The sequence below is a fragment of the Gastrolobium bilobum genome, unplaced genomic scaffold, assembly GCF_033153095.1.
Source record: "Gastrolobium bilobum isolate Gb01-03AN ecotype WA unplaced genomic scaffold, APGP_CSIRO_Gbil_v1 utg2703, whole genome shotgun sequence".
In the NCBI taxonomy this organism is placed as follows: domain Eukaryota; kingdom Viridiplantae; phylum Streptophyta; class Magnoliopsida; order Fabales; family Fabaceae; genus Gastrolobium; species Gastrolobium bilobum.
Genome location: NW_026898904.1, coordinates 447015 through 464415, shown reverse-complemented (window position 1 = coordinate 464415; position 17401 = coordinate 447015). Strand labels below are relative to the sequence as shown.

Below are 17401 nucleotides of genomic sequence, written 5' to 3'. Positions count from 1 at the left end.
ATTCTGGATGTTTTCTAGACTTTAGGATGATGTTTTGTTGGACTTTTTTGTGATCTTTACTATCAGTTTAGATTAAAATACTTTTGGATTATATACTGTGATCTTTACTTTTAGTTTAGATTACAATTTTTTTGGATGACATTCTATAAGACTTTTTGTGATCTTTACTTTGGTTTAGGTTACAGTACTTTGGGATGATATTTTGACATTTTTATAAAAGATCCTTTTTTGTTAACAATTTTAATTAATTATATTTGGATGACATAAATTGATGTTAATTGCTAACAATAACACTAAGATATATGTGAATAAATTCAGTATGATATTAATAGTATATATGTAAAAAATCAACTATTCTTCATTAAATTAATTTCAAAAATAAAAGTAATAAAATAATATTTGAATAAATTCAGTATGATACTAATATTATATATGTCGAAAATCAACTATTCTTCATTAAATTAATTTCAAAAATAAAATTAATAAAATAATATTTACCAGAAAAATTATAAAAATAATAATAAATCAATATTATTTACATTAATATAATTACAATTTTCGAAATATTTAATATATAAAAGTTTATTTAATATTTTGTAAAATTACTATATTTTTTGAAATAATATTTTAGTAAAATAATAAATATAATAATAAGATTATAATAAATCACTATTATTCAAATTAAAATAATTGAATTTTCCACATTTTAATATATAAAAATTTATTTCAAATTACTAATATTTAATTAAAATAATAAATATATTAATAAATCGCTATTATTCAAATTAAAAAATTTTAAATTTTCTAAAATTTAGAATTTTTTTGAAATAATATTTAAATAAAATAATAATAAATCACTATTATTCAAATTAAAATAATTTGGATTTTCAAAATTTTAATAATTAAAATTTATTTTAAAAATAATAATTTTAAATTAGAGGCGGTTTGCAACCGTCGCGAAATACGTCTTGCAGAGAAACTTGATCAGAGGTATGTAGCGGTCATACCCGCCTTTCAAACCGTCGTTGTATACCTCTCTGCGGTTATTCCAGCGGTTGATTCCAACCGTCGTGGATATCCTGCCGACGCTTATTTTCACGACGGTTGTATAACCGCTACCCAACGATTTTGGAGGCGGTTTGAACCGACGCAGAAATACAATCTAACCGCCACGAAATACATTTATTCTTGTAGTGTTACTTGGTATAGAGCTTGAGAGAGAATCCTAGAAGGAAGACTTGTAGAGGAGGATGATTTTGTAGTAATAAGAGAATAAGGGGAAAATTGTGAAGGAATGAGTGCATATATATGTAGGGTTGTGCAAAATAATCGAACCAAACTGAATAGAACCAAATCAAATTGTATTTTTCTGAACCAGTTTTGAGAAATGAACTGATTTTATAAACCACTGGTTTGAAAAATCGGTTCAAAACCAATTTAGAACTGTTTTGCATGCCCAGACTAGTTCTAAACCGATTATGAATCATAAATTGTTTTTAAAATATGAACTAATTTTGAATTGTTTCTGAATTGGTTATGAACGGGTTCTAAACCAGTTTAAGAAAAATAAAATCAGTTCGAATTAAATAAACAGTTCGATTCGGTTCAGTTCAAGGAAAAAAAATTGGATCACCAAGCACACCCTTATATATAAGGGTAAAGTGTGTATCATTTTAAATGATGTAAAATTGTGTCATTTTAAGAGAGAGAAAGAGATAAATAAAGGAGAAGAGATAGTTGACAAAAAAATAAAGGTGTGGATCCCACCTCTTTGTGAGAGTGAAAGGATATAAGATGTGTCATTTAAAAAGATAAACACTTTTCCCTATATATAATGACGGGGACAGACGACCATGATTTTGTCACGTGACAAAACATGATGAGGTCTATTATCAGCTCAGCTGGACTTATACCACTCGACTCATGAACTAGTCCAATTGTGTCTATCACGTAGCAAAACGTGTCTATCACCAAGACACCAAACATGAACTAGCTAGTCCAGTTGTGTCTATCACGTAGCGAAACTAGTCCACTCGACTCATGACTAAACCTAATACAAGAATTTAGCCATAGTAGATTGACAAATAATTTATAACCGTGACATTTTGATATTTAATATCCTAAATCGTATTATAATAGTCGTGGTTATGGTAGTTCCTTAATAAAACAGGGAACTGCTGTCGATAAATTTCGCCATTTTATGAAAGAGAAGTTTCGCCATTTTTGTGAATGAAGAACTACTTTGGAGAGACATTTTATATATATATATTCGGTAGTTTCCTTGATAAAATATATGTTTTTCATATTTTGGAGATTAAAATTTTATTTCTGAGTTTTGGAATTTATAATGTTATTGTATTCTACTTTATTTTATTCAATTTTCCCTATGATAAGAAAGGAATGCTTTTAGTATGTATTTTGCTTTTTGTCATTCAACTGTACTAAAAACACTATTTTAAGAGCATCGCTATTAGCTATGAAAAGTTTTCACGAAATAATTTAAGAATCACAACCTCAGGTATAATGGCATTGCATGTCACTATTCATCATTTACCCTTGTTCTACTTTCAAGTTTCAACTTCAATTTAACGTTTGAAAAGCAGTGTTTCAAAAAAAGTAAATTGAAAAAGCGAGTGTAGGGAGATGCGATGTCAACGCGGATAAAAATTAACTAGTAAGTGTTATATAAAAAAAAAAAGTTAGCTAGTGATTGGATCACCGAAATTAATTTCGTTTGGAACATTAAAATATAAGCTGACAACTCCCTCTTAATGTGACAATATTTTAAGGATTCTATCACCATTTAGCTACCAATATCAAAATCATAGAAAATTCCTTGCTTTGGATAAGATTTGCAAGCCCTCGAATCTTCAACGATTATAAATATATTATAGCCAAAAAGAAAAGTTTCGTGTCCGAACTCCGAAGTCCTTGATTCACAATTAATTCAATATTCTTTAAAATTGAAAAATAAATTTCAAATAAATATTTTATATAACTTTTCACATGAAATTGATCTTACCCCTTTGATTTAAAAAGTAATCAACCTGTGTCTATTCATTGAAGGAAAACGTTTCAAAATATTCATTGATTTAAGTTATAATCTCGTGACGCCTTCTCTTTTTACTTATGTTTTGAGATTTTTGACTCATCTAATGTAAAAATATAAATATTTTAACAATTTAATTTTTTTGATAAATTATTTATCAATCCAACATAAGTGAAATGTGCATGGAAAATATACATGTTTATGTCGCGCATCACCTTTATACATAATTTGTGAAAAAATAAGCACAATACAAAACAAGCAACTTCATAGTGCGCGTTCAAATCACATACGACACGTGCCAAGCATACTTTTCAAGTCGAATATGGAGCGACGCAGACACTCCCCATACATATTTTACTCGCACTAGAGTAGTAAATAATTTATATTAAATTGACAGTATATTTTGAATTTTGCACGAGAAGGGTTAAGAAGACACGTTTAGTGGGTAATCAAAATAAAATCCACAAACACATGATCCAATATTGCAAAGGCCCAAAACCAAAAGTGAGATTTACTTGTATCAACGTGGTTGTGCGTTGCGTTGCGTGGTTTGTGTGGCTCTTAAACCCTGCTTGGTGGTGGCGCCAAAAAGGGGTTTTAGGGAAAAATGGGGGAAGAAAAGCAACGCAGCGTGCCGGTTTTGCCATGGATGCGAGACCCCATTGAAGTCACTCTCTGTCAAGAACTCCCTCTTGATTGCGTTCCTTGCCTGCACCCTACGTATATCCCATTCAATTCCATTCAATTTTATTCAAATCCATGTCTATTACGTTATTCTTTCTTTAATTTCGTCACTCAATAATTTCCACTTACTTACTAGGTTGAAATTGGGATTGGAGAATATAGGGATCTCTAAGCTATTCCCAGTGCAAGTTGCGGTTTGGCAAGAAACAATTGGGCCTGGTAATTTCGAACGAGACATTTGTGTAAATTCCCCCACCGGAAGCGGCAAAACCTTGGCATATGCACTCCCAATAGTGCAAATGCTATCGAGCCGCGTTGTTAGGTGCCTCCGTGCTCTGGTGGTGGTCCCCACTCGCGATCTCGCCTTGCAGGTTAAACAAGTTTTTGATGGCATTGCATCCCCACTGGGCTTGCGTGTTGGCTTGGCTGTTGGTCAATCTTCCATAGCTGATGAGATTTCTAACCTTGTATACATTCCTCAATATGAGGCAGGCATGTGCTGTGATCCACGTGATAAACGTGGTTTCCAAAGTAAGGTTGACATATTAGTAGCAACCCCTGGAAGGCTCATGGATCATATTAATACTACTAAAGGCTTCACACTTGAGCACCTTTATTATCTTGTAAGCACTAGAGTTATATACTATAGCTAGCTTCAAAGATATATGTTGTTCACTTGCTTTTATTAGTACTATCTATCTATATTAACCTAATCGCTCTCCATTACACCCCCATTAGCGAGGATGGAGTGAGGATAATCGTTGTGCACAGTCTTACTCTTGCATAATTGCAAAGAAGTTTTCTCCGATTCGAACCTGTGACCTTTGAGTTACAGAGGAATAACTTTATCCTTGCTCCAGGCTCGCCCTCATCTATCTATGTTAACAAGTTAATTAATTAATGTCAGGTGGTTGATGAAACAGATCGACTACTTCGGGAGGCCTATCAATCTTGGCTACCTACCGTGCTTGAATTGACCCAATCTGAGGATGATAATATTTATCAACCGGCTGATTCTGTTTTCCCTTATTCTCTTGGTGCATTAAGAACCAGAAGAAGATGGTGGGTTCAATGTTCTTTCACCTCTCTTTTGAAATGTTCATATCTTGAAAAAAAATAAAAGTATGCTTGGCCTGATGGTACGCATGGTTCCAGAATCGTATGATGTGTGGATCAAATGGACAATGCTGCTTATTGATTACCTGAATTCTGACAACATGTGTTAATGACTATGTTAACTAGAAGAAATATTAAAAGTATATTTAATAAATAGGGATTGCCTTGTCTTTTTGATGTAGAGGAGTACCCACTTCTTAAAGCCCATCCAGTTTTGTGTCTCACTCGTATAACCCTGTGTTGCTGTGTCTTTATATATTTGTCACATGACAAATATGTTCATATTAAATTTCAATTATTTTATGTATTCATAATTATCACTTATCCTGTATTTTCTTCTGATTTTTTTTGTTACATATAATAGACTTGAAAAAGGGTATTCTGATATATTATTGAATTGTGTATAATCTGTACAAAGGGTTCTCTATTTATAGAGTATACAAGACTTAGAATACTTGACCTAATGGGCTAAGCCTAATACAACAAATAACAAATAAATAAATAATAATAATATTTACAACACTCCCCCTCAAGCTGAGGAATAGATATTTATCATTCCCAACTTGCTAGTAAGTTCTTGAAATATGTCTGAAGGAAGCCCCTTTGTCAATAGATCAGCTAATTGACGCCCAGTGGGAATGTATGGAGTGATAATCAACCTGCTATCAAGTTTCTTTTTGATGAAATGGCAGTCGACCTCAATATGTTTAGTCCGATCATGTTGAACTGGATTATGAGCTATACAAATAGTGGACTTATTATCACATAGCAGCTTCATAGGTCCCTCACATTTTATTTTGAGATCATCAAGTACAATTTTCAGCCACAGTAACTCACAAATGCCTTGAGCCATAGCTCGAAATTCAGCTTCTGCACTTGATCTGGCAACCACATCTTGTTTCTTACTTCTCCATGTCACCAAGTTACTGCAAAGAAATATGCAATAACCAGTGGTAGAACGACGGTCAGTCACAGATCCAGCATAATCAGCATCTGTGTAGACTTCTAAAGATAGATTGCCATCACGTCGGAATAACAATCCTTTACTAGGAGTACCTTTAAGATACTGAAGGATTCTCTCTATTGCCTGCATGTGTTTTTCCTTTGGATCGTGCATAAACTGACTGACAACACTAACAGCATAAGCTAGGTCTGGTCTAGTATGAGCCAGATATATCAATTTCCCAACTAACCGTTAATATTGTCCTTTATCAACTGGAGGACTCTCTTCTTCATAGCTCATCTTGTGATTCTGCTCAATAGGAGTATTAGAGGGTTTACACCCGAGCTTTCCTGCTTCTTTGAGAAGATCAAGAACATATTTCCTCTGGTTGATAAAAATTCCTTTGCTTGAATGAGCTACTTCTATCCCTAGGAAATATTTCAGTTTCCCAAGGTTTTTGACTTCAAACTCAGAGGCAAGCCGTGTTTGCAGAATCTGTCTCTCCACAAAATCATCACCTGTGATAATAATATCATCAACATATACAAGGAGCACAGTAAGCTTCCCATTTTGGGAGTGCTTGAAGAAAAGAGTGTGATCTTCTTGACTCTGTCTGTATCCTAAGTTCATCATAACCTTAGTAAACCTTCCAAACCAAGCACGAGGTGACTGCTTCAATCCATACAAGGCCTTTTTTAATCTACAAACTTTATTTTCCCCCTTCACAGAATCAAAACCAGGCAGGATTTCCATGTAGACTTCTTCTTCTAACTCACCATTGAGGAAAGTATTTTTCACATCAAATTGATTTATATCCCAATTGTAATGGGCAACAAGGGATAACAAGATTCTCACCATATTCATCTTTGCAACTGGAGCAAAAGTTTCTTCATAATCAATGCCATCTGTTTGAGTATAACCTTTGGCGACTAATCGAGCCTTGTATCTCTCAAGAGTGCTATCAGAATTATATTTCAGGGCATAAACCCATCTGCATCCTACTGCTTTCTTTCCGTTGGGTCTATCAATAACCTCCCATGTTTTATTTTTCTCCAACTCATTCATCTCCTCTTGCATGGCTTGAGCCCAATTCCCATCTTTCAAAGCTTCATGTACTGATTTTGGGATTGAAGTAGAATCTAGTGCTGAAACAAAGCTTTTGTTCTGCACAGAAAGATTAGTAGAGAAAACAAAATGGGAGATAGGGTATTGAGTACAAGAGGGACAGGAGGAACAAGATTTCTTGGAACAAGATCTTTTTTCCTTTCTTAGGGCAATAGGTAAGTCATCAGAAGCAGAAGCAATGGGTAAGTCATTAGAGATATTAGAAGAAATAGACAAATCATGAGAGGCAATAATATTAGAATCAGAAACAGGAGATTCAGAAGAAACAGGAGATTCAGGACTTACCAGTGGTTCAGACGATTGAAGTTGCTGGTGAGACAGTATGAGTTGTTTCCTCCTCTGATATACCAATTCAAGTGTCAAAATTTTCCGTATCTCAGGTGTATTTGAAGGTTCTGACACACCAGGAGCAGACACACTAGGAAGAGAGAAGACTGATCCAGACTCAAAGAAAGAAGGGGACGAGTCTTCTGAAGAACTGTTCTCCTCCTGACGATGAAGACCCAGGAAATAAGATTCAGATTCTTGAAAGGTGACATCTATAGAAACAAATTTTTTTCGACTTGGTGGATGATAACACTTGTACCCTTTTTTATAAGGGGTATAACCAAGGAAGACACACTTAAGAGCCTTAGGATCCAACTTACTCCGATGTTGTTTATGAACATGGACAAAGGCAACACATCCAAACACTTTTGGTGAAAGGCTCTGCAATATGGGAACAAAAGGAAGTCATGGAATGAATAGGACTGATATTGTTAAGGACTCGTGAAGGTAAACGGTTGATCAAAAAAGTTGCAGCTAACACGGCTTCTCCCCAATAAGAACTAGGAACAGATGTCTGGAAAAGTAGTGCTCTAGCAACTTCAAGGAGGTGACGATTTTTCCTTTCAGCAACCCCGTTTTGTTGAGGGGTATCAACACATGTGAGCTCATGAATCATACCTCTGTCTGAAATGAATTGTGACAGGCGTTGGTTGACGTACTCAGTACCATTATCAGATCTTAGTATTTTAATACCCTTACCAAACTGAGTCTCAACCATGTGATGAAACCGAATAAATATCTCTGGTACTTCAGACTTGTCCTTCATCAAGTATATCCATGTTACCCGAGTACAATCGTCAATAAAAGAAACAAACCACCCTGCACCTGAAACACTATGCACTTTAGAAGGGTCCCAAACATCAGAATGGATAAGAGAAAAAGGTTCCTTGCTTTTAATAGTGCTAGAAGGAAATGACACTCGATGGTGTTTTGCAAATTCACAAACATCACAATGAAAGGTCTCAACCGACTTATTGAGAAACAGAGAAGGGAACATAGACTTCAAAAGACTAAATGGTAGATGCCCCAGACGCTTGTGATGGAGCCAAATCATAGACTCTGCAGTAGAAGGATGATGTGTCATTAATAACTGATTTTTGCTAGCATGGTCTGGAAGGAGATGATACAACCCATCCTTTTCAGTAGCAACTCCAATTGTCTTCTTCGTGGTAAGATCTTGAATAACACAATGAGAAGGAAAAAATGTGATAGAACAATTCAAATCAGTTGTAAGTTTTTGAATGGAGATAAGATTAGTAGAAAGCTGAGGAACATAAAGAACATTTTTAAGAAACAAGGAAGGTTGAATTTGAATGTTACCAGACCCAATAACTGATTTATGGGATCCATCAGCTACGGATATAGTATGACTACCAATAGTAGGATGATAAGAACAAAACAACTCAGAACGACAAGCCATATGATCAGTTGCACCAGAATTCAAAATCCATGAGGTTTTAAAATCAGTGCAAGAAGCAAGAAGAGATGTAGAACGTGTGCTCATACTAGATAAGATCAAAGAACTGTCAGATGGCTTACATATATTATCAATAGCGGGTTTAAGCTGATCCAACTTCCTTTGCTGAATATTCACATATGGAGAGACATGTGGAGACTGCATAATAATCGAACCATCTTCTAAAATGGCCATAGTGAACAGAATCAACCAAACAGAAAAGAAAATGAACTCCGATCAGTGAATAAATCACAGATCCAGATAGAGAACACAGAGACGAGAAGAATGGTGGTGGTTCGATCCAGAAACAAGGTCGCACGCGCCTCCATGCTCCGGAGAAAGAGGCTGCGCGTGGGCTTCACTCGCGGGGAAAGGATCGACGCGTGAGAGCGCGTGTGGAGGCTTCTTCGGCTGAAATTTTTCCGGCGTGGTCGTCCGGTGAGTGCGCGCCTGTCTGTGGGTGGTCGTGGTTGAAAAGTCACCGGAAACGGGTCCAGACGCGATAAACAGATCTGATTGGAGGTTCTTGCTACTGAGAAATAGTGTAGATCGGAAAAGAAAAGATGAACAGTGGTCCTCTTGGTCCAAAAAAGTCCTCGGAAATTTTTTTCCGTGGCGGCTGATGGCGGCAAGAGGCAAAGGAATTAGGGTTTTGCTCTAAAGGCAAATAAGCGCGGAAGCAGAGCCCTCAGGATCGAGAGCTCTGATACCAACTTGAAAAAGGGTATTCTGATATATTATTGAATTGTGTATAATCTGTACAAAGGGTTCTCTATTTATAGAGAATACAAGACCTAGAATACTTGACCTAATGGGCTAAGCCCAATACAACAAATAACAAATAAATAAATAATAATAATATTTACAACAAATAGCTTCATAGCTATTCTGTGTGCTATGCAGGCTGAACTCAAACATGTGAGTGACTAAAAGAAAAGAATAAATGAAGACCCTTATTATTTTCTTAGAAGTCAGTGCCACTAAATTCTGCTTTTGGAAAAAAACATGGAGCTTTATTATTCTGCAATATGCAGCTACACTCCATTGATTGCTTATTAATGATACATAACAGCTTCAAATTGTTGGTTGATTTGTTCAAATGATGGAATTTAAAATATCATTTCCACCCTAGCAAGAGGGCTAGTCTTGGAGCAACGGTAAGGTTGTTCCTTGTGATTGGAAGGTCACTGATTCGAGTCTAGGAAATAGTCTCTTTGCAAATTTTGCAAGAATAAGGCTGTGTACAATCGATCCTCACCCTTACTCTTGCAAGTTGAAAAGCCTTGTGCACTTGGGTTTACCTTTTTATACCCTACAAAATTATTTGATTCTGGTAACATTAACTATATGGTGTCTACACATGCAAACTTTATGGTTATGATATTTATTTATTTCTGTAGTGGAGTTGAGAGGGGCTTCAAGGATAAGCCTTACCCTAGGCTGGCAAAGATGGTTCTATCTGCGACATTAACTCAAGACCCAGGCAGGCTTGTTCGGCTTAATTTGCGTCATCCTTTATTTCTGAGAGCTGGGCAAATGCGTTATCGGCTACCTGAAAATTTGGAATCTTACAAACTGGTATGACATTGCATGGTGTTTGTCTCTTTTAATTTGTAGAAATTATTGTAGCTAAGCTGCTTTCAGTGTCATGCACTTCAATTATAATTTTTTGATTGTAGACTAGCATCATACAATGATATGCATTTTTTCTGTTTTATATTTGGACCCTTTTTCCCTCACCACCCAACGGGGGTAAGCATCCTTTTTGCTCCTCACTCTCTAGCTCAATAACTGTTAGAAATATAATATAAAATATAAAATCATTCATATGCTTTCACCTAATGGCAAGAACACACGTAGTAGACTCATGGCAGTATTTATGGGACTGCAAAGGCTCTAATTTAGCGAAAGGTAGCTGCCCACAAGATCTTAGGATTTGATGCTTTATTTTATAGTATTTTTGTCTTTATATAAATACTTTTTTATCAATTTTTAACCAAGCTGGAGTCTTTAGTTTTCTCAAAGCAAGATTTAGAATATATCGTGTTTTGTAAATCAGAGTGAACTCTAATGTTTAAACTTGAAACGGGATATGACCTAAGGTTGTGAAATATTGTGGTGGATTCTTAATGATTGCTTGGTGAAACATACTTTATGAGTTGGACTTTTGATGTAGGAGAGATTTGATTTTTTGTTGCAGTTGCCACTTGTTAGGCCATGAATTCTGTATCTAAGGCTTTAGCAATAGGGTTTGTTGGAAAGCTGGTTCTTAGAATTCCATTTGGTGATTGGAAATAGGTTTTATTAAAGTCTGGTCTGAGAGAGCGTTGTGATTTAGTAAATCATTGTAAATATATTACTGATTATGGACAAAATAACCTAAGCTGGAAATAATGTTCAAGTCTTACGAATTTTTAGTTGTTAACTAAACACTAACGGTTAATCATAAATCCCTACTTTAATTAAGTCTTTGGGAAAATTGCATTCATATCCCCTGATCAATTGTACAATCCTTTTAAGGAGTGGAAACAAAGAAGCCATGTTCCAGAACATTTGAAACATTAGAAACTTCTATGAGGATGTATTATTTTCTATATAATTGTTTCCAACAGAATATTTTCTAGGAAAACATCCTTTGTTGAAATCTATTTTTAAGAAACTACTTTATTTCAAAATAATTTTAACAAGTTGTTTTCCGCAGAAAACAAACAGACCCTAAAAATCTGTGCTTCCATTTCATGATATGTGCATGCACGTTTCTTTTGGTGGTGTTAGATGATAGTTGTTGGATATGACATGACCAGCTTTGACTAGAAAAACTAAGCTCATTGGATAGGATTGACCTGATTAAATCCTGTTTCTTGAACAGGATAGAGTCAGATTGAATAAATATTATACAGTAATTTACAGTTTATGCCTAATTAAACTATTATCAAACTTGAAAAAAATTGTGTAATGGAAAAGAAAATGTTTAATCCCTTATCTTCACAGTTTTGTCTTTCCCAATAACCAGGATAAACGAAGCTACCACTAATCATTTGTACTCAATTTTATTTTTCATTTTTTATTTTTAACTTATTTTCTCATTGAGAGGTCATGTGTTTAAATTTGAGAAACAACCTTTTTGCAAATATGTAAAAGTAAGGCTACGTACAAAGACTGCCCTCACCCCTACCCTCATCCTCCTTGAGAAAGCATACGATAGGGTTCCAAGGAAAGTTTTATGGTGGGTTCTGGAGAAGAAAAAAGTACCATCAAAGTATGTAAAGGCAATCAAGAATATGTATAATGGGGTTACTACATGTGTGAAAGCTTGTAACAGAACATCAAGTTATTTCCCTATCACGGTAGGTGTACACCAAGGGTCGGCTCTAAGTCCTTATCTCTTTGCCTTAGTTATGGATGAACTAACAAAAGACATTCAAGAGGAAGTGCCATGGTGTATGCTTTTTGCAGACGATATTGTGCTTATTGATGAGAGCAAGGATGATGTTAATAGAGAACTTGAATTGTGGAGAAGTACATTGGAATCTAAAGGATTCACATTAAGTCGAAGCAAGACTGAGTATCTGAAGTGTGAGTTTTCTCTGGTAAGAGATGTAGACCAAGATCCCGTGCATCTAAGTGGTCAAGAGGTACCCAAGAAAGACGCTTTTAAATACCTGAGCTCCATTTTGCAAAAAAGTGGAGAGATTGATGAGGATGTAAATCATAGAATCAGAGCAGGGTGGATGAAATGGCGCAGTGCATCTGGGTTTTTGTGTGACCGCAAAATTCCCCTTAAGTTAAAAGGAAAATTCTATAAAACAGCAGTAAGACCTGCAATGCTATATGGAGCTGAATGCTGGCCAGCACATAGGCAACATGAGCATAAAATGGGAGTAGCAGAGATGAGAATGTTAAGGTGGATGTGTGGTTATACGAGGATGGATAAGATAAGAAATGAAGATATTCGACGAAAGGTAGGAGTACTACCGGTGGCTGAGAAGATGAGAGAACATAGATTGAGGTGGTTTGGGCACGTAATGAGAAGGCCCCTGGATGCTCCCATAAGAACAGAAGTTTGTTACCAAGAGCTCAACACAATAAGAGGTAGAGGTAGACTGAAACTTACTTGGGAGAAGGTAGTAAAATAAGATTTAATGGAGTGAGATATAGATTGGCGGACGGTATGCCTTAGAACGGAATGGAGAAAAACTATAAAGTGGAGGGTTAGACCCGTTGTTATTCCTATGTTCCAGATGGTCCCTTTTTAGTCCTTTTCCCCTTCATTTCCCCCTCTTCTTCTCTTCCCTTTCTTTTTTTACTTTTATATTTATATATATATATATATATATATATATATATATATATATTATTACTATTCTATTTATTTATTATTATTTTTACATTTATGTTTCTTTTCTTTAACCTTTTTGTATTCTTCATTGGGATTCATTTACCACCAACCCCAATTAATTTGGGATAAAGGTGTTGTTGATGTTGACGTTGATTTCCTCACTCACTATATCACTCACTATGGATGAAAATAATTGGGTTTAACAGTGGATCTAGACATCTATGTTGATAACAGAAGAACAGCAAAGAGCTTTCGTAGTTGAGTGGCCTTGCAGAGGACAAACTTGAGAGAACTGTTGTTTGTGGCCTGCTTGACAGATGATCTTCGTCTGAGTTGAGAGGATGGTGATTATGAATACCTGAAGAGTATGAAGAGAGCAGTGAAAGCTATTATATCGTCTGTCTGTCTAAATTTTGAATGAGTTGGTCAATTAGACTTATTTTATGGTTTTACGTATCATGCAACTTCTATATGTTAATTGGATGGTGATGACCCTTTAACACTTTACAGTGTTTCTCTCACCTCCCTCTTGCAGTATGCCATCATTTTTCATTTTTTTGTTCTTTATGCTATTATCTTTATGAACGTAACATCTGGCTCTGTCATCCAAGGGTACCCATGGAGTAGCTGCAGTACAGACTGATAAGGTCATAAGAGCAGTTGGTGGATGAAATAGTCCTATTGTTTGATGTTTGAACACACTGAAATCACCATTAATTTAGCATGCTGTATATATATAACTGGCTAGTTTTGCTTAATTGACTTTACTTTTTCATTAATTCTTTTTTGTCTGTGTACGCGCTTGTGTAGATCTGTGAAACAAAGGTTAAACCCTTGTATTTGGTTGCCCTTTTGAAATCCCTGGGAGGAGAAAAATGCATAGTTTTTACAAAGTCTGTGGATTCAACACATCGTCTCTGCAAATTGCTGAATTGTTTTGGAGATCTGCAAATTGATATCAAGGAGTATTCTGGTCTTCAACATCAACGTGTAAGAAGGTAACTTTTTATTCTTTCACACTAAACAAACAAACAATATTTTAAACCATGTATGTTGAATGCTCTTGTGTGATGCTGTACATTATACAAAACTTGTTCCAAAAGAAACAATTAATTTAGACAGTTAAGATACGTGGTGTTTTGGATATACTCTGTAGTCTGTAGTTCCTTGAACATAGTTTTTTCAGACTTTTGGGGACACCTCGGATTATAAGCTTTATAATGATGTAATTTAGTTGTATGATAACTTAAGCATACTTATATCAGTTCTTGGCTTCTAGCCGGATATTGCTAGAGTTTAATGATTAGAGTCAGAGATCAGACGATTTTTTTTCTTGGATTTTAGTAAAAACATATACCAAAGTTAGATTTAAGGAATAGGACAATCCAGCACTTGTTGATTTGTAAATAGCAAGCTTAACAAGTGTACCAGGGCAAAACATACTAGTACAATAATATAAAGTTTAGCAAAGCGGAAACAAAGGAAATGATGGAATTATTATTGTAAATGTTGGAATATATGAAAATATCTCATAATATCTTTTTGATTTTATCTTAGAGGAATTTAGAGTATCTTAGATTAACTTTTTCGATTGATTTTCATATTTCTTTATATTTCATGATTTGTTTCATTATTTAATTTGGATTTGGAGTCTGAAATTAGTATAAATAGAGGTTAGTACTTTGTAGTTTGTATCACATCATTACACATCTTTCATATCAAGTCATATCAATTTCAGACTATTCAACCTTTATTCTCTCTTTTCTTCCTTCTTTTTGGCCTATTTAGAGGTAGGTCCCCTGGCCTATCTAAGAAGACTTGTTACAAAATAACCCTTTAAATATAGGCTTTCAAGCCAGGTGAGGCTTTGAAAAAGACCACGCCAAGCCTTAAAAGGCTCAGGTAAATATACCAAAACTCAGGCTTTGTATTTGGGAAATAGACCCGACCTGTTTAAGGTAAGGCCTGACCCATTTCCACCCTGCTTTCACCTAATAAGTAACAGTTTTAGGTCTTGGGATGAGTAGTGTGTATGGGTTAGCTTATTTTGTGTTCAGAACAGCCTATACTTAAAAGCTTATTGAGAAATTTTTTGAAAGAAGATTATTCTTCCAAATTTAATCAAAAGATTTAAAACCAAACCTGCTAGAGTTGGTTCCTTGACAAAAAATGCTACTCTTCTGCAGTAAGACATTGAACGAATTCCGGAAAGGGGAGTTTCAAGTGCTTGTATCTTCTGATGCAATGACTCGTGGAATGGATGTTGAAGGGGTAAGAAATGTCATTAATTATGACATGCCCAAATACATAAAGACTTATGTTCATCGGGCTGGTAGGACTGCAAGAGCTGGCCAGACTGGGCGTTGCTTCACACTGATGTCAACAGATGAGGTATGAAGTCCTCTTGTCTCACTCATGGTCATTGTTTTGTGCTAGATCCATGTTTATGTCTTATGAACCAATGGAAGAAACTATAAGTTGAGCTCGCAAAGACCCCACTTACAGGCTTAAATTTAATAATTTATTTCATTTTTCCATTAAAATTTTACTTGTTAATTAAACTCAGTTGTTTAGTATAATTAAGGTTAGGAGTGGCTTCTGCTTGGTGTCAAGAACATGAGTTTTTTAAACGGGTGTCCTTACAGATATGTTGAGGAATTGTGTAGCTTTACTTCATTGATATTTTCTTTCTTCTACGTTGTTTGTTTGTTTTTAAAATAAATTTATGGAGGATCTCTTACTGTCTCTTTGCAATCATCTTCTCTTTGTCTTAATGAATTTCTTTTTTTATTAAAAAAAACTAATTTAAACTTTCTGTTTTGGCTTGAGTAGTTGCAATCCTGCAAATGAGTTTTGTCAATCACCAGTAGGATCTGTTCGTGGTCTCTCCCCTTTTACTACTGTTATATAACTATCAATACTAGAGTATGAATATACTTGTTTTCTTATGTTGTCTCTTTAACATTTGTAACCTGAGTCATTCTTGAACTGTTATCAACTCTTGTTCCATTCCAGGTTCGACGATTTAAAAAATTGATGCGAAAGGCTGAGGCTAGTTCTTTCCTTGAGCATACTCTTCCATCTAGTTTGATTGAAGCACTTCATACTACCTACCAATCAGGTAAATATGTTAATTCCATTTTAAGTCTATATGCACAAACGCCCTTCTCAACCATCATCGTCCCTGGATAGACTAAACATCAGTTTAATTGGCCACTTATATTACCTGCAGCTTCTAGTGGCTTTGCTTAATCTTCATGATCAAATATTGGGAAAAAAAATTATCTAGACTTCGATCAGTGTTATTCCTGTCTTCTGTGGATCAATTGCCTCACATTTGATGCTTTATCTTCTGATTAAAACAAAGCTGATGTTATTTAAACTAACTAACTGATTTCCCAACTATTAATCAGCATGGAGATCTTTTGAATTCATATTTGATACCTTGGATTGGAAAGACTTCGAATTGAAGTATTCCATTTGTCTGCTTTAGAAATTTTCCAAAAATAAGATACATTTTATTGTGCATGGACTTTGGACGAACTCAACACTTCTTGATGTTCTTTTCCTTTATGCTGTTTTGGAGTTACATTAGATATTTCATTAAGTCTGTGTCATGTTTCATTATTCTTATTGGCAGCACTGGAAAAATTTAAGGAGATAATTTTGGAGACACGAAAGAAACCCAAGGATTAGAGTCTTCTCAATCAAGCAAAGAGAATGGAAAAAAATAACAATTCATGGGCATATCTGCTTATTAACAGACACACAAGGGAATAGCTTGTTAGCTGCGGAACATCAACTTAATCCCTGGAAATATTCAACTGACAATGGAAGTTTTACAATAGAAATAACAGACTGAAGCACGCTTTTCAGGACATGAATCTTGTAATTCTGGGGACAGAACCCTTGGTGGTGTTTGTTTTCTCGTGTTTCTTGAGGTCTTCTTGTACTATCTGTTTTTTTCATTGACGGGGCATATGTATGGGATACAGCAGAAGTTCTATATCAATGACGATGACAAACGTTAATCCAGATATATAAGATTTTTTTATTTTTTATTTTTTAGTTTAGACACAGTTAAATGTAGTATTGGGAAATATGTAAATTCATGTGAGAGTATCATGTATTGCTGAAAGCCTTGCAATATTTCTATATTCTCAACGTTCCATACTATAAACACGAAACTGGGTAGGTTTATTTGTTTAAGATATATTTACTCAATTATTCTTGTTTATGAGTTGAAATCTATGCTAATTTTATTATTAGAATAAGGACGGAGAGGTTCTGTCATTATGTAAAGTAACCAATTCAGTTCAATAATTTGAGTTATTACGTGAATATTATATTAATAATTTTATA

The 17401-nt window shown here is 34.9% G+C and overlaps 1 protein-coding gene across 1 annotated transcript; it reads left to right on the top strand.

Moving 5' to 3' along the window:
• The first annotated feature begins 3631 nt into the window (after positions 1 to 3631).
• On the top strand, positions 3632 to 17158 carry LOC133285295 (DEAD-box ATP-dependent RNA helicase 1). The gene is made up of 8 exons (XM_061482514.1): positions 3632 to 3769; positions 3870 to 4356; positions 4641 to 4795; positions 10101 to 10278; positions 13850 to 14037; positions 15226 to 15430; positions 16055 to 16160; positions 16680 to 17158. The coding sequence occupies exons 1-8, from the start codon at positions 3657 to 3659 to the stop codon at positions 16733 to 16735; spliced, it is 1488 nt and encodes a 495-aa protein (XP_061338498.1). The 5' UTR covers positions 3632 to 3656; the 3' UTR covers positions 16736 to 17158.
• Positions 17159 to 17401: the final 243 nt, after the last annotated feature.

What these genes read in the sequence shown, in the direction of transcription:
- LOC133285295 (XM_061482514.1), top strand. Translation starts at nt 3,657, where the DNA reads ATGGGGGAAGAAAAGCAACGCAGCGTGCCGGTTTTGCCATGGATGCGA. An exon ending in GTTCCTTGCCTGCACCCTAC is followed by an intron (nt 3,770 to 3,869) that starts GTATATCCCATT and finishes CTTACTTACTAG; the next exon opens with GTTGAAATTGGGATTGGAGA. An exon ending in TTAAGAACCAGAAGAAGATG is followed by an intron (nt 4,796 to 10,100) that starts GTGGGTTCAATG and finishes TTATTTCTGTAG; the next exon opens with TGGAGTTGAGAGGGGCTTCA.